General features: G+C 39.5%; 1 protein-coding gene across 35 annotated transcripts in view; it reads right to left on the reverse strand.

The window, feature by feature from the left end:
- The window catches only part of LOC137137115 (receptor-type tyrosine-protein phosphatase delta-like), a 337,728-nt gene that overhangs the window by 29,416 nt on the left and 290,035 nt on the right, over positions 1 to 18,277 (reverse strand). For 4 of the 35 annotated variants that reach the window (XM_067523026.1, XM_067523024.1, XM_067523023.1 and 1 more), the window contains 11 exons: positions 17,958 to 18,146; positions 16,855 to 16,863; positions 16,098 to 16,115; positions 14,003 to 14,113; positions 12,857 to 12,868; positions 9,351 to 9,620; positions 7,694 to 8,275; positions 7,065 to 7,210; positions 6,338 to 6,482; positions 792 to 889; positions 446 to 702 (listed from right to left, as the gene is read on the reverse strand). In XM_067523026.1, the coding sequence (XP_067379127.1) occupies positions 446 to 702; positions 792 to 889; positions 6,338 to 6,482; positions 7,065 to 7,210; positions 7,694 to 8,275; positions 9,351 to 9,620; positions 12,857 to 12,868; positions 14,003 to 14,113; positions 16,098 to 16,115; positions 16,855 to 16,863; positions 17,958 to 18,146 (1,837 nt within the window). The other 31 variants (XM_067523007.1, XM_067522998.1, XM_067523031.1 and 28 more) reach the window with 22 other exon arrangements.

Raw genomic sequence — 18,277 nt, forward strand, 5'->3', positions numbered from 1 at the left:
TGAGTTGGGGTACATCAGGGTGGAATGATGAGGGTGGGAAGTGGATGTCATACTGAGCAAAGAGATAAATACAAATAACTCAAGTTCGCTTGTTTGTTTAGGTTCACAGTGCATCAGGGGACATAATAATCAGTCGTATGCACATTAGCAAACACAGGTCAGCCTTGATATCTGTACAAGACCGATATCTGTACATTTTTTAGTTAAACAGTTTGCTTAAGAGGAGTTAGCAATTGTGAGCAATACTCAAATCAAGAGGAAGGAGTACCCTTTCTCCCAGGCAACCATGCTGTATGATGCATTTCTCTGTATACAGTGCTGAAGCTATAATCAAGCAGTGAATCGACTGACAAATCATCAGCTCTTTCTCAGCTGATGTTTTGTATCATCAAAGCTCTTTGGCAAGCAGTTCAAAACAGTGTTCTGTTTGGTTGCCTCTCCTCACCTTAATCTCTCAGATGTTTGCACAGTCGGTAGCTCCACGGTCACCATGCCGTCTGAGTTTGTCTTGCCTATCAGGTAGGGTTTAGTGCGAAGGATGTCAGGGGCTGTCATGGTAGACACACGGTGCTGCAGGCCTCCAGCGCTGTTGCCGCGGTTAGTCAGCAGAAAGGAGTACTGTGTCTCAGGTTGAAGACCCGTGATTAGCTTCTCGGTTAGCTTCCCATCCACTTCCACGCTTTGACCGTTATCGTAGAGAATCTGCATGTGAATGAGTTAATGTTTTATGTCGATATCGGAGCCCCGGATGAGAATTAATATGGGGAAATTCTATATTCATCGAGTCTCACCGTGAAAGGCTGAGCTGGATTGTAGGTGTCTGGGATTTCCCAGGTCAGCAACACTGATGTCTTCATGGCAGCTTTCACGTGAAAATTTTTTGCAAACACTGCTAAAAGAAAGGGGGAGCGGGTGATTTAGACACAAAACACCCTCTTATTTTTATGTTTTTAAACCTCTCTGCACTTTGTTCCCATTCTTTCTCCACCAGTGGCCCCATATCAGTGCTTACCTGAGAACGTCTCCTTCAAAACCAGGCTGAAATTAGTACTAAACTGAACTTAACACTGTCCTCTTACCTTCTTACCAACAGCAACTTTAATATAGATGACTGACCTTTGCTTGACAAGACACAGAGACATACATACTTACTCCATGTGAGTTTTTTTTAAATCAATCTTACTTTAGGAGAACTAAGGGTAGGACATATTTTAAAACCACAGTCCTTTAGACGATTCCAAACTTTGTCAACTTCTGCCATTTGAGGCTTTCGGAGAAAACTGCGGTTGTCGGAAAGGGCTGCACGGTTAAAGGTTGATTTTAAAAGGGAAGGACTAAAGAGGTTCAGGGACTGGTCCTACCTTGATCCAAAGGCTGTGTCCTGAATTGGACACTTGGGCTATAGGGACCAGAGCCTTTGCTGGTGAAGGCACACATTTTAATATCATAAGTGGTATCTGCCTTAAGGCCATCCAAGACGACTGTTGATTCTGGGGCGGTGATGAACAGTTCCGAAGGACTGCGCGGGCTGTTGATGTCTTTATACTGCAGAGCATATTTTACTATTTGGCCGTTTCGCTCTGCCAGTAAAACAGGTTGCCAGTTGACCTGAATGGTGGAGGTGGTGGCACCTTCTGCTGTGATGCTCTGAGGGTAACCGCTTGGGACATCCTCATTTGTGGTGACTTCTTTGACCGTCTCTTCACCGAAGCCCACCTTGTTGCGTGCTGAGAGGCGGAAAGTGTATGAGGCTCCTTTATGGATCTCTTTGGTGGTGTAGTGGTTCTCTCGCTCGGGGAATTCAATGACAGTCAGCGGATCCACGTCCTTGCGGCCAAAACGGAGGCGATAGCCTTGCAGTAGCCCATGAGTTATTGCTGGGGGATGCCACTGGAGAAGAGCTGTGCCCATGTTTGTAGTGCTGACCATTAGCCGAGGTTTATCAGGAACTAAACACAAAGAGAAAAATTTTTTTTTTATTGTACTTGAACAATGTTTCAATCTTATTATACAGTACTTTCATCAGTCACGATACTGTATATAACTGTGGATAAACTGTGTTAGAAAAGGTGAGTAAAATAAAATGTGAATTTGTTTTTTACCGTTGTTTGACTCTTTACGTACAGTACTGTATTCTATTATAGTCACATACTAGTGGGTAAAAGTGAATGCACTGCATGAGATTGTAGTTAGTGTCATTTGCACTTTACATGCCACACATAACACACTAGTGTTATAGTGTTAGCCTAGTGGTTTTTTAACCATTAGGTGTCATTTTACTGCTTTACACTTTACATGAACAAGTTGTTTATTAGCATTGAACCACATGAGGTTTGTCACCTGCGCCCGTAGTGGTGATCAGTTTGGGTTTGCTGCGTGCACCGTCGCCCTTTGTCGTGTAGGCTGCCACAGTAACAGAATATGTGGACTCAGCTTGCAGCTCTGTGATGATCATTTCCTGTAAAGATAAAAGGACTAAGTTGCAGAGCACTTACTTGATCATAGGAAATATGTTGAAAAGAAAAAACAGATGACATGGAATGTGATGTCAGCATAAACATCATGAATATCACAACAGACACTTTATCTAAGCAAATGCTCAAAATAGAGGCATACTTCAATTGTTAATTAGCTTTAGGTAATAAGTAACTCAGCAATTTGGCTTTTGTTTGCAGAGCATCATCAATCAACGACTATAGAATTCAAACTGCACATTATCTTCTTTATTCATTTGATATTAGTGTCTTCCATCAGCAGGGTAAACATATATAGAAGGTGAAATTGGACTCAAATTATTTCTGCAAATAAGGCCATAATGCACAAAAACAAAAAAACGCATGCCATTCATGCAGAAAATGACAGCAGGGTAAACAAGATCAGGATTTTGTCAAGTTCAGCTACTCACATGTTCAGTTGAATCATCATATTCCCACTGATTATGATATCAGAATATGGAGAGAAAAAAGACAAAAAATAAGGCCCAGTACAGACACTAATTACTGGTGAGTTAATATGCACGCACAGTTTGTCTGTGACCACCTAATAATTTTTGTTTATTGAAACAATTACAGTAAAACTAGCAATAATCACATGTAGATGTCTGTATTCGGAGGAATCATACGCAGTGACAAAACTCTAAAAAAGTGTCAGTTCAGTTATAGTCCTGACATGATGAAAATTAGCATTTTTCAACTCTAAATGAAAGACTTTGCCATTTCTTTGCATGTCTAGGTGTGAGAGAGGAAGCAACACTGTGTGTCTGAGATAAAGCAGCGACTGGCTGAGGAGGATGTTGTACCTGGGCGTCATCAATCAGGATGTCCTTGATGACTGGCTGTCCTGTGGGCTCCCCATTAACCATCCTGACATAGTGCACCTGGTACCCTCGGATCTGACCGTGCTGCTTGGTGGGCATCGGTGAGCGCCAGATCACTTTAATTGATGAGGAGTTGACAGCCTCCACCTCAACTTTACGAGGTGGCCCGCTAGGAACTGGAGGAACACCATGGGATAGAAGAAAAAAAGTCAAAATTATAGAGAACCCCTTCACCCTCTTTTTAAATGCTGCCCAGAGCTGTAGTGCAAAATGCTGCAGTGACAAAAAAAATTACAAAAGTGCAGTAACTGCAACAAGGACTGCATAACATCAATATTTCAACAATGGTAAGGGAAAAAATAACAGCAAAAACAGGTCTGACAACTGACCTAATCTTGAAACATTAAAAATGGGTAGAGTGGATTTTAAAAACATGGAATAAAAATGTGCTTTGTCAAAATAGAAAAGTGGAGCCAAAGGGGACTTCAAGTAATTCAAATGCTTGAAGCCCTACAAGAATTTTGGCTATGGAGCAGGGAAAAATTAATTTAAAAAATGATTATATCACATGAGGGGTGACAAAAATACCACAAAAAAAAAGAAAAAGAAAAATGGCCTTCAAAAAACTCTTCCACCTTTTCTTATTCCCACTGTCCAGAACTTGTCCTTTTGCCAAGTTCCTTGAAAAAAGTGAGTATTTATAAAGTGTTGCCATTCAAAAATACTGCAGATTTTCAAGTTTACAAAATGACAGTTGGGACTGGAAGTTGGAGGCCTGCAGTCGAAAACACCATACCATGTGTTGAAATTGTGCAGTGTGCAGGGGGGGTAAAAAGCCCCGGGAAAAAAAAGGTGCTTTCACAAAGTGAGTCAGTTTGTTTGGGGAAAAAAAGTGCATAGTCCAAAATTTGGCGCAAAGTACCAAGTGGCGACAGTCATATTAGATGCAGGCAGAGAGGGTAGAAAAGAAGAGGGATTTGTAGATATAGGCGAGGTTGTTAGTATTTGACAGGGTAGGTTAAGAGGGGTAGACTGGATTTGCAGCTGGAACACATACCATCCTCCTCTGTGCGGATGAGCTGCGGCAGGCTTTCCGGTCCTGCTCCAACATCCGTATGAGCAGTGACCGTCACACTGTACTCAGTCCATTTTTCCAAGTTTTCCAAAAGATACCGGGAGCTTTCCGAAGGGATGCTGGAGATTTGATGAGCGGTAGTGTCCTCCCCTTCAGTCGCAGCATATTGTATGGTGTACTGCGTTATGATCCCATTTTGTAATTCCACTGGTGGTGGCCGCCAACTTACCAGGATGCTGGTGGAGCTGGGGCTATTGCACTTGACATCCTGAGGTGAGCCTGAGGGTTCTGGTTGGTGGGTTGGATTTCAAGGAGATTTTTTTTTTTCCCCCCCCCGATTGATTGTATTGTAGTTGTAGTCGTTTGGTCAGGTTGTTCAATGAGTTGGATTGAGGTAGTTTTAAAGGAGTTTGTTTTTGTTTTGATCGGGTTGGTGACGATGATGATGATGATGATGATGTTGATGGCAGAATTGACCAAACAAAGGGAAATAAAAGGAAAACATGACACAAAATGAGGAAAAAGCACAATGGCTATGGATAAATATTTAAAAGCAATAAAACATCACAAAAAAGGCAAAACAAAAGGCAAAAACCAACACAAAGGTTCCACACTGGTGATGAATGATAGGTGTTGACTGGAAACAAGACTGCTTTACAATATGTAACCTACCTTTGTCCCGAAAAAATACATTTCAAAGACAAAGGGAAACAAATATCATATGTCCCAATAAACTATTTCTCAGTTCGCCAAATGCTAAAATGGAAACCTAAACATATTCATTTCAGATATACATCATTCTAAAAGAGAAATTTGGCAAGCAGTTACCATCAATCCAAAAACATAAAGGTTGATGTTTTTACTTGTTTAAAATAGAAAAATGTTGTTTGTCACCAACCTTTCCGAAGCCTGTTGGTTTGTGGTAAAAGCCTGATTGTACAACAGAGAACTTCCCAAGAGAACATGACTGATTTATTAGACTCTGATAACATTGGCATGCACTTTTCTTTTTTCTTTTTTTTAATAGCCTTGGTCATTTACTGTACCTCTGAACATACATCTAGTGTGAGTTAGAACTTCTGAGCTTTTATACCCACCTGATCTCTGCCCTTGTCTTTCATAGACCTCAGATTTATGTTTAGATTTTCGAAGTTATCTATTTTAGCACATAGTTTGTGCTTGGACGGTATTTTTCAGACTGCTAATCAAAATATGTGAAATAAACTAGTAATTTAAAAAAAATTGCATTTTTATATTTGGTTCATAAATCTGAGATCTTTTGTGTGTAAATGATCCTAACTACAGAGACAATATTTGCTTTGAGCTTTCTATGATCATATTACTTGACAATTTTCATGATTCATATTTGGAATTGAGTATGAACATTAATGCCCGTACTTGATGTAAATGAGGGATTCCAGAGAAATGGTTCTTGGCAGTGTAACTACATAGAAAGCTCAGTCTGAAAAATATTAAATTCTCTTATTTTTGGCCAACATGCAATGTCAAGAGACAAGGCTTCCTAAAAGCCAACCGTGGCCTTAGAAAAAAAAAAAAGGTTGCATAATGCAGATATGGACATTTTTATAAATAATTAAAAGATGTATTGTTCGTTTGAGTCAGGCCTGTTTTTGGCCAACCTTGTCTCCTGACTTCACAGGAAAGCTGGAGCACACTGTCCATGCAACCATTTCTAAGTGAATACTGCATGGTCAGGTAGACTTTCTAACACTGATTTACAATTCCAGGTGTTTTACATCTTTGCTATTTTCAAATGCATCAGCCCTTTAAAGGAGAACCTTATTCTCTTTATCTGCTCTCAGGAGCTTTCCTGGCATTTTTGTCACTTTAAGGATTTTGCAGAACATGTAAACTTTTCCTTAATGCATTTGAAAATGTTGTTTAAATCTAAAGCTCCAAACTGTCAGATAAGGAAAAAGACCTACGTGTCTGTGGAGTTTCTGCAGAGATCTCACTGGTGTAAGCTCCAACTCCATGTTTGCTACGGGCAGCAAGCCGAAAAGTATATGTAGTGAAGGGCTTCAGGTCCTTCAGTAGGTATGTGGTGGTCGGCTCAAAACTTATATGTTTCTGTGGGGGGAAAAAAAGTTCCTTTGTCAATTCCTCAGTAAGAATGGGGTTTAAAATAATGACAAAGGGGAATAAAAGTACAGCACCCTTTCAGAAATTGAGCGTCATTAAATTGTCAGAATTGAAACAAGACGCTGGTGTATATCATTTATAAGAATGAACAACACTCTATAGCTCGACAAATAACACGGCAAACCTCACTTAAAAGTTGGTGTTTCACCAAAGTCTGAAAGTTGCACAAATAATAGCTGCAACCTATCGTAGCAGAAATTCCTCTCACTTGATGACCTACTCCAGATTTGTGACACGGCAAAAGATTGGCATTAAAATTGCCACATTGTTTAGACAACTATGTTATTGTGGTGCAACGGCAAACATGTCTTTTACCTTATGCTGTTTACTGTTCATATTTTATTACTACAAACCCATATACTGATAATGAGTGGGTGCAGCATTGTGTTAATACAATTTTGTTTATGATTCATTCATTGAAGACAAATAAATGTTAATAATATTACATTATTATTTCATATACCATAATATAATTGTTTGCTAAAAATGCTCATGTTATAAACCAATTACCTCCTCTTTGTCATCCCTCTTCCTGTAAATAAGTTCATATCCAGTGATTTGGTTTTCCTGTCCAGTCTGTGCTGGGGCGCTCCATGAAAGTAAAATGCTGGTTTCTGATTTAGCTTCTCCTTTGAAGTCAGTTGCTTGGGAGGGAACTGGAATTGGAATGAAGACACAAATGCAATACTCTCTTCATCCTCCACAGTTTTATTATCATTACAGTCAGACTTTCACAGATGCTACTTTGTGGTTACATTTGTCGCTACAAAAGCCACACATTTCAGACGAATTTTCAGACATTTCAGCCAAATTAGTAGACACTGGGGACACACAGTTACCTCGTGTAAAGAAAAAAAAAGCTTTTAAATTCGTTTTTCTTGGTTTCTTTTGGTACAATAACAACAGTTTCTCCTACTTTAAGCCAACTGAAAAGCATGTGTTGACAGCCTAAAGATATGTGTATGTTTACAGCTCTGGTTAACAATCATAACCCACTAATGAGGATGACTGCGGATACAAAATGTGGCTGCAAATATGCTTAATTGCACAGTGAGAACATTTTAAAAACTCTGATATAGTACTTTGATTCTTTGATCAGTTTCATTCTTGTACAAAGAAAACAAAAAAAACATGCTCACCTCCCGTCTTAGCGATAATCTGCAGATCTGGAGAAAGAGGTCCATCACCTACTGAGGTGTAGGCTAGAACCTTGATGTAGTAGGTCTTGTTGGGGATGAGGCCCTGGATGGTGACATAGTTATGCCCCCGAACAATCTGCTTTTCCCACTGGTTGACATGCTGTGTGGAATCCATGGTGTAGTAGACTCGGTAGCCCATGATTTGCCCGTTAGCCTCTTCTGGCTCCTCCCAGTGGATGACAGCTGTAGTGGTGCTTAGCATGTGACCTCTGACCTGCCTAGGTGCCGTGCTGGGTGCCTGCTCAGCTGTTTTGGCCTCAATGCTCTCGCTGGGTGGCCCTCGCCCGATGTTGTTCACTGCGACCACCCGAAACTCGTAGTCCGAGTATGGGCTAAGGCCCCCCACACTGTACCGGGTGGTGGCTACGCCGTCAATCTCCTTGTAAGAGTCCTCTGAGTACTTGGACTTGTGTTGGATGATATAATAGGATACTGGTTCAGGATTGCCAGAGTCCCACGTCAGTGTTATGCTGGTGGCTGTGCGCTCTGTCACCACAGGAATCCCAGGAGCCTTGGGCAATGCTGCAATGATAATTATTGCACAAAAACCGTCAGTTATACCTCTGTAGAGTAATTTGCCCGACATAATAGGCCACTTAGACTTCATTGAAATTAGTTAGGGATTGAATTGTATTGATTAGTTACCAGCCCATTGCACTTAATTCTGTTGGTAAGTTATATATGTTGTGCTTTCTGCTCTATTATTATTTCCCTTTTTTTTTTTTAATTTACATGTTTTTTGAAAAATAGCTTCATATAAACAAATTTATGACACTTAGAGTTGTATACCCTATGTTGAGCAGATGGGAATGGTCTTGCCATAAATCTCAGATTTTCCAATGTTTGTTACTTTAATAATTTAACAGGTAAATTTATGGCTTTAATTCCCCGCCCCGTGCCACATGGCAAAAGATATCAGGGAAATTGTCTTTATATGCCATTGGAAGTATGCTTCTGGGGAAGCTTGCTGCCAAACTGTTATATTGTGACTAATATCTCTGTTATGTCTAGGAAAAACAAAGCTGAGAGTGAGCGTATGTGAGCCTGTCCCCTGTGTGCATGTAAACACTGTGACACCAGTCTGGGATATCTTTCTGGTACTCTGCAGTGCAGATATGATTACACTTCGATAAGTACCATGCCTACAGAGGATACCAAACAATACTCACTACGTTTCACACCTTCCTCTCTACCTCTAGCTAACAAAAATGGTGAGCTTGTGGCTTTGCTGCTCTCCAGCTGAGAGATAAGCACTTCACTATATTCTCAATCTGGCATCTAATGCGCTGAGGCTGGTGCCAGGGCTTGTCTGAAGCTTGAAGGAATCCTCCACAGATCACTTATCGTGGTAGCGAGAGGTAAATAACTTTCTTTAAAGCACTGTTAGCGATCTCAGCTTGGATAGGTTACTCCTTATCTATACTGGCCTCAAACTGAAACTGTATATATATTGCATACTTAATTTATAATATATAAATTATAATTTAGCATAGTGAAAGTTGAGTGAACTCCAATGTCCATCTCTAGCTGTGGAACGTCTTCTGCGTGTTGCCGAATTTTCAGCCTAATTGCAAATAAGAATAAGAAGCTGCCCTACCTTTGACCGTTATCTGTGCCACAGCCTCTATCACCCCCAGGGTTGACATGGCCACACAGGTGTAGTTGGCTGACTGCCGGACGTCGGCAAGCTCCAGGACGTTCCTTCCGATGGGCATGTCGTCTTCTGGTGTGAGGTCTTCAGCACCCAGCATCCACTTGACATATGGCATGGGCGAACCCACTGCCACGCATGTGATATTGACACTGCCGCCTGGCATGATCTCATTGTCTGTAGGTGGAATGGAGAATCGAGGTGGCACCCGGCGTACTGAAAAACACGGAACTTTGTGATAGCTTGAAAAGCAGAAACTGTAACAACTGAATACCTCTTATTGTTCCCAACCTTTTTTCAGAAAGAAAATGCTCAGATTTTTGTACATTTGAAGATTATATAAGGGCAATATCAGCATAATTAAGGTTAATTGTTCATTTGCTTTTACATATCTACTGTCATTCATAATTGTTGATAAGGGTTAAAAGAAAAACTTTAAAACACATCTGTTTCTAGCACCTAAAAGGTTTAAATGGTGAATGGGTTAAAGCCATCGTGAGCAGCATGCACAAATTACTGGCATCACCATCGGTACATATATACAAAGTTGCACAAAGTGCTGGAGAGTTGACAGCACACCCACAGTTGTGTGCAAAGAAACAACTTTTAGGCTCCGCACTTCCAGCTGATGTGAGATAATGTGCCGCATCACATTCTCACATCACACAAACATGGATCATACTCTTGATAAGTTGCACGTGGAACAAAAAGGGACTGGGTTTTTTTTTTTTTCCTGTGCTTTTCAAGCTTTTTGGCCAAAACAGAAACTAGAGCTGTCAAATCTTATGCATTCACACGTGGAGTGACAACACAATTACTCTTAAAATGTTTCCTTGTCCTACTATAGAGATGGACCCAGGCTTATCCACACTCCTGCAATACCTTTTTTTGTGCAGTCATGCAATATTAAAAGCCTGTTATGCTTTGTCCTAGCTTTTTTTTTTTTTTTAAATACTGTAAGCAATGCTATGAAAATAGATAAGAAAGATGACACTTCAAAAATCTGGCTTTAGATTTTAGGTCTGTGGCAAACAGCTCAAAGGGATAAAAGTGAGTTATACCTACTTTCTTTATGCTGGTTAATTCAAAGCTCAATGAGAAGTCTTAGCTTATCACTGGAGGACCAATTATGCTTTTGCTTAAAGCATTAGTGTGCCTTGACTGGAAGGAATCAAAATCAAGATTAATTCATGCTAATTCAAGTCATTTTAACAGGTCCACAGGTCTTTAAGTAGAGTCTAAGATAAGGCTAAGAGAGGTCATTCTAGGAAAGCTTTATAAGGAGATAAGATGCTTTCAAGCCAGATGGATCTGGAGAAAACATAACTGCAAAAAGTTTTTCAACTTAAATTAAATTAATTCAAGTTAAATTAATTTCATGATTTTCATCGTTCACATAAAATAATAAGCTTGCTGCATACAGAAGAACAGAAACCTGTTTATGTAAGTAATATTTCCTTTATATAAGATATTCATTGTGTGCTTACATGCGAAATAAAAATGTGAGTTAATTTTGAATGTCCTGATCAAATATGTTTATATCAACAAGTCCAAATATTGTATATTGTCCCTTCCCTCTCATATGACCCGCAGGAGCATTTTTGTGTGCAGTGACCTTGCACTCCTTAAGTGTCGGGCACCAATATGGCAGCTAGTGTAAGTGTAAGCGAGTGTCTTCATCCTAAATAATCAAAAATGTTGAATTGCCAGCGTTTTAAATAAAGTTAGGCTTATTAAAAATCTTGTGTGTATATTTTGGATCTTTAAAGAAGCATATTATTTGACAGCTCTAGTGGATACACATACCCCCCCCTCCCGAAAAAAAAGTTAAATCAAAACTAAAAAGTGAAAGCTAAACATTTAGAAACGAATACACACTTCTAAGTGAACTTAAATGTATAACATTCATAATGCACATGGGTGGCTTCAAGACCTTTTAGACGGGAGCAAGAGTTGTCATGCATACAAGAACAATATGTGAGTTTGCAAGGCAACCATGTAAAGGAGTCAGGGGGACGAGTGCTACAGGGCAAAATAAGCAGTAAGAGGTTCAGAAGGAAGACACAGTATCAGACAGAAGGAACAGTTAGGACAAACTAAACGTCCTGGAAGAACAAGGCGACAACATATAAATGGACAGAAAAGGGAAAATCGAAACACTGTTATTTCTGTGGGGTTTTACTTGGCAAAATATGTGTGTATATATTGAGTACAGATACTGTAAACAAGGGAAACAGAAAGGGAGCTGACTAGTATTGATATTACGCAGCAATTGAAATTCAGAGTGAAGTCAGTGTTTCTGCTCATTGTATTTTAAAAAGATTACGTTTAATTTGAGTCACAATTCAACATCGGAATGCTTGTATTTATTCACCACAGTTTTCTAAACACTCCTGTGACTCTAAACTAGTTATTCGTGCTGGTATTTGCCATATTTGACTGCGGCGTAGGCATGCACTTTCTGTTGCCTGCTCCTAATTCACAAAGCCCATTCTGTTGAGCAGACTGCACCTCTCCAGAGAGGAAATCTAGGGGAACTGCTTGCATTATTAAATACAACGTTTCTCTCACTCAATATTTAATTAATATCCAATTGGCTCACACTCCCCACAGACACAATATTATCCTGCTCATTTGAATATCATTACGTTTGTCAAGTCTTGTGGATAACGCTCTAAATACATCATGCTTTCATGACTTCCTGCACAGAAACATCCTCGTCGGAGGAAGTCTATAATCTCTAAGGGCAGGGTTGTTTTTACAGCGTGGCGCTTGACTTTAGTGCCAATTACAACAAGGAATGGATTTTGCTTTACATAGTTTTATCTTACAGAAGCGTCAATTGGCGAGAACACTGCAGGGGAAAATTTGAGTGTAGTATTGCTTAAATGGCTTTATGGAGAGAAACATTCAGTGATGATATGAAGCAGCATTGCACCAATTTAGAACAGCAGCCAATAGAAATTAAGAATATTGTTCCTGCTGGTGTTGCTTGTCACATTACTTTTAATTTATTTCCTACATGGAAAATCTTAATTTTTAGTTTGAATTTTGTGTTTTCGGGCATGAGACCAACCAAGCAGGAGCACTGACAGGGTAACGGCAGGGGAAAGGGGATGACTAGCTCAAGCATTACCATGTGACCATGCAAATAGACCCTCAGACAGATGCAAATATCATCGCTACCACCCCACCTCGAAGATGCAAACATGCACCACCTGTTGGACAGTCAAGCATTCTGACAAGGAACAGGGGCATTCTCAATGGGAACATGAACACCGAGTGTGTGACAAAGGTAGAAATGATACCATCAAAAGTAAAACTTATTAAAAAAAATATGGAAATGCATCTTAATTTTAATTTGAAGTCTTTGAGATGCCTTTTTTTTTTGGTAAACAAATGAACTTATGTCTGTTTTGTGTTGTGTTCAAAAAATAAAAAAACGCACCAACCTTCTCGCAGCTCTGAGGGATGTAGGGAATTTGATGCAGAACAAAATGAAATAAGGAAAGGAGAAAAACAAGGGAAACACAGAGAGTAAAAAGGCCATGTTTTAGGCGTTCAGATGCTACTTAAACATTTCGAAGGACCTTCTGTCTCTAAGGGGCAGGGAGCCCCTTGACACTCTCTGTCACCCAGTTTACAAAGCAAAAGTCCGGCCTGTTAGGGCCAAAACATTTTAAATAAGAAAGTATATTCATGTTTATCACAAACTCTGCCCAAGTCATATGGTTACCTTAATATGGTGTTTCAAAAATAATGAACTTTGCTGTGTTATAGATTAACTGGATTTACCAAAGTTAATCAGGACTCGAGAGCATTATAAAATTTATGAGAACTACAAAAAGCCAAATAAGTATATACACATTTAGGGAGGATTTAAGTAAAGATCTGACTTTGTATCCAAGGTAAAGTGAGAACAAGCAGCTGCAAAAATGCACAGAATCTTATGAATTTCGAGAGTGACCGTGAAAGGTCTCTAAAACGATAGAAGTAGCCATTTCTGTGCTAAAATCATCTAGTATCCATAACTGTCAAGAATTATTTTTATAAATTTTATGTGTGAAGTAGGACAATGAAATACACGCTTTACACAACTTTTTAACTAAACATCTATTGCTGGTAAACAAAGGCAGTAAGATTACACTTGTCCTTCCAGTGTTGCTCGATAGGAAAGGGGGTGGGGAGGAAGAAAAGGTCAGAAAAGGATCCGTTCACTTCTGGGGAAAGACTTGGGAATGATGGAGGAAGGCCATCCACCCTTAGCCGCCTCCAACAGTCAGGTTTGAAAGGCAATTAGTAGATAAACACAGCAAGCAGTCTAGTCATTGGTGTTAAGCTTAGGATCATCCATAGAGGACCAGAAACACATAAGAGTAGATATTTAAGGTTCAATTCAGTGCAGGTATATAAAGTGCAAAAAGAAAAAAAGAAGCAAACCAATCGTAAACAAAGCATACTTACAATGGCCTCATAGGCTTAGGACCCTACAGACCTGAATGCCTGATTTAAAGTTTCCTCATGAATTTTAAAGAGAACATTAATGTGATGTTTGGTAGCAACAAAGCAGTGTGGTGAACACTGCGCTGTGTGTTTACCTCTGACATATAGATTTGCTGGTGCAGAGTAGCGGGTCCCATCGTTGTTGGTCGCCACACATTCATACTTCCCCTGGTCAGACTCTTCGCTCTGTTCGATCTGGAGGGCTCCTGGTTGGGAATAGCAAACGGGGTAGTAGAGTACGTTGAGTTAAAATGATGCCCGCATTAAGGTCACAAGCAAAAATGAAAAGAAGTTGTTTGATCTCATGAAGATCAACATCAGCCCTCTTCGTTTTCTAGTTTTCTTTGTCCTTTCAAGCCTCAGTAGTTGGACAGTTTGAGCAATAAAACAATTTCTAATCAAATGCATTAATGAAACTCTACAAATTTGTATCTGATACTACAGTATGTATTTTTTCTTAAATTTATCCCCCATCATTATCACATCCTGATCCACTGGCTGAAGTAAATGGAGGTCGTTTGACTATATGTGAGGGCTAAATAGCTGCAAATGGTAATCGTGCAAGACATCGCAATACACATATACTGTTCAGCGTAACAGGTCTAAAGTAACAACAAGAGAATAGAAAATAACACACAGTCAACCAAATACAAGAAAAGAACGATAACACCTAACTCGTGTCCTGTCTGTTACACATTTACCTTTGATGATTAATTTACAGAAAAAGGCTGATTGCTTCTAGGACTACAGGGTCTAAAAGGACACTCATCCTAGGGCCAATGTCAAAAAGATGTCGTAATTTCACTTTGAAAAATAGGGGCAAGCCCTTCAATATACAACATGTCACTGGACCGGTCAATATGGGGATGAGTGATACTGCTTCGGGGAAACATGGATCAAACAAAAGAGGTTTACAATATAAGAAAGCAGCATAACAAGGGAGGACAATTGAAAGAAAGAAATTTAGGTATGAATTTTAGCATATTCAATCACAGATCAAGTGTAATATTCAACAACAGAATAATTTGGGACTTCATCTAGGTGAAGTTAGTTTTTAAAAAAAGTGCAGCGCATACAAAAAAATTGAAAAATGCTGCTCACATGTGTGGAAAAATTTTAATTCGAGTATCATGTAATGCAAAACCAACATATTACTCTCTGTAACAAAAGTTTTGACATGCAAATCTTAGCAAGAAATGTATGTCGGCACAACTTACAACCTTCTGACAACCCTTAGCTGAAAAATAAAATGCAATTGTATTAGAAGACAAAATTCAAAATATCGGCCTGAGCCGACAAGAAGGCAACCAACCACTGCTTTAGCTTGTGAAAGCTACAAAAGACACCCATAAAAATCCACCAATGGGATCAGCAGTGTGGTGTCACATGACCCAGGGAAAAAGGGCTTTATGCATCAACAACTCTCCAGCTCCATATCACACGGCAAAAATGAGCCAATCGGGTCCTCGCCAGACTCTACTGTTTGCCTTCCCCAAACCCTGAAGAAAAAAAAGTCAAAAAGTAAAATAGTCTCCAAACCCAAGAAAAGTAAGAAAAATAGGTGAAAGAGAAAAAAAAGCACCGTAGAAACTTTATCAAAAAAGTGGTTGTTGGGGCTTTTTTGTAGAGGTACAGGAGAGGAAAGCAAATAGAAGAAATGGAAAAAAATAGTTGGCAAAGATAGAAAGAATTCTTTGGGAGAAAAAAGCAGAGGAGAGGCAATGTTGTCTTCAGCATGCCTGCGTGATTCCACAGCATCTGTGCATATTTTTAGTGCTGAACAAGAACAGCTAAGGGGGAAAAATGCTTGGTTGTTTGAGTTGGACAAAAAGAGGGACACATGATTCGCTATGGCCAAAAAGAAAACAAAAATGAACGGAAAAAATATAGTTTAAAAAAATAATTGTCATTGGATATGCTTATTTGAGCCAAGGCAAGCATATCACAACTGAGCTAAACAGGCTCTAGAAACCAGAATACAAAGGAGTAAATAAAGCATAGACAAAAAAATGGAATACAAATTTAGTCAACGAAACAGGACAAATAAGAAGGAAGGTCCGTATGAAAGTAATGGGATTTGATCTTGGTAAACAGGACAAAAATGGAGGTGACTCAAGTGAATGGATGGCTTGACAGCAAGAATGAATTTGTATTATTTTCATTCTGTGAACATCAGTTCAGCACTCTTACCTCTTATTGGTGTACCACCTGGGTGGATAATATGAATGCAAATAAGATTAGAAAGAAGAAGCATTAGTACGAGTAGATAGAGGCTGGGGGCTTTGGAAGAAGAATCAAATTAGATTTAACAGGGTACGTAAATAAAGGTACTAGAGGAAAGAGAAAGGAGAGAGAAAGAGAATAAGAACTTTATTTTTTCTGTACTCTACTGGCAAAGAAAGACAGGATTCATCATAGAAAAGTCATAGGTCAGAGAGAAGAACTTGTACATTGGTGTACCACGGGGAGGTGCCATTTTGGAAGTGGCAATGGCTTCTGAAGACCATCTACTGAAGGGAAAGACTTTGAGGACTTTGTATGTGAGAGCAGAAATATTTACAAAAACCTTAAGATCCCTTTGCTTGACCTGAGCTGGTCACCTCACTGAAAAATGTGCTGGTGTTAAAAAGATTAGGTAGGTGAGTGAGTGGTGGGTGAGTGAGTGAGTAACAAACATGTGAGGACCTGTGCGATTATTACCCAGATCAGTATCTGATAATGCTAAGCTAATGTTCTGTGGTAATCAGCTTTGGATAAAGGTGATGTATGCTATCTGGCAGTGGTAAGACAGTTGAACACCGTGGGGTGAGGGAAGAGTGTGCGTGTCTCTAACAGTAGCCTTGAAGCTAAACTAACTGTTAGTAAAATGCATGCCATGCATTTTAATAATTGTTGGAAACATGGAAATTAGTGGGGAGTGATGTGTGCTTTAGAGCTAAGCACTTACCAAAGGATTCTGTAGATTTAAAAATATAGAGAGAAGAGAGACAGCATAAGAATAGGATTATATTCTTTATGTAAGTTTAGTTAACAAAGTTTTTGTTAAAATGCTTTATCAAATCTACGTGAATCAAATCGCACATTAGAAATAAGTGTTAAGTCTACACAATTCTGTTAAAAAAAAAACAAGCCAGCATGGAAGTAAGGTTAACAAGACGATTTAACAAAGGACAGCTGTGAAATCTGTGAAGACAGGTGGTCAAACATACAAGACTTAAAATTTACAATTAGTTTTGCTAATGGGCTGCCGTTAATTGCCGCAAACTATGATTTACATAAAATTTTACCAGTACAACGAATGGGTATATTAGGATATGTCACAGGCAAATAAAAACAAAGATAGCATTTACACATTAAAGCAGGGGCTGTAAATTCAAAGAATCAAGGGGTAGGGGGAAAACTTTATGAATGTTTACACACTACTGTGGCTAATTAGTGTCCAGAATAATTTTCTTCACCGAAATTATGTTCAATTTTTGTTCAAATTAAAATCTCAACAAATGCAAAAAAAATATTAACTTGCTTTTCTGCATCTTCCCGTAATTTAAAAGCATGTGCACTCCCTCACAGATTCTGAATGAAGCCGAATGTTGAACATTAATTGTTTAAAAACAAAAACAACCCCCCCCCACATAAGTAATGAAGAGAATGGATCCAAAAATACTGCACCAATGCAGTGGAAAGGAAATCCAACACAAAACAGCAAAATAACCCATTGTAAAAAGTCACAGCAGTGAGCAATGAAGGCAGAGGTTAGGGCAGAAGCCAGCAAACAGAGAGGGGGAACAATCCCAACAGCCCATGACAACACTGGAAAACAAAGGGAGACACGCAGACAACACACACCGGGGTACACACGGAGTAGACGACAGGGAATAGTAGAAACAATGCCATTACCTACAAAAATAAAAGCCAAATGAGAAGTTAAATTATGGGAGGAAGAAGAAGATGAAGGAACAGAGGAGACATCAGCGGGAGCAGATCAGATAGAGGAAAACAAGAAAGAAGACTCCCTGTTTTGCAATTAAGTTTTCAGCAGAGGAAACCTACCTGATCTCAGCTGTTTAATGCGTCCATTGTTGTTGGTTGTGTTGACGGGGAGGAAGTCTTTGAACCAGGAGATGTCTGGGTCTGGGTTACCACTGGCGGCACAGAGCATGGTGGCAGTACGTGTTTTCTCCACCACTTTCAACTGGGGGCCCATGTCTATGGTGGGGAAACCAGGGGGCAGCTGGTCCTCTGGAAATAGATAGGAGACACTGTAGAAAACAGAGTCCAGTTTAGCGGTCCTACTCAAACCCTGTGCTAGTGAGGAGGGAGATTCCGTGAATATTATATCATCAAACAGAAGTTCATCTGAGAGTTTTGGC

This window comes from Channa argus, chromosome 12 (assembly GCF_033026475.1).
Source record: "Channa argus isolate prfri chromosome 12, Channa argus male v1.0, whole genome shotgun sequence".
NCBI classification, from domain to species: domain Eukaryota; kingdom Metazoa; phylum Chordata; class Actinopteri; order Anabantiformes; family Channidae; genus Channa; species Channa argus.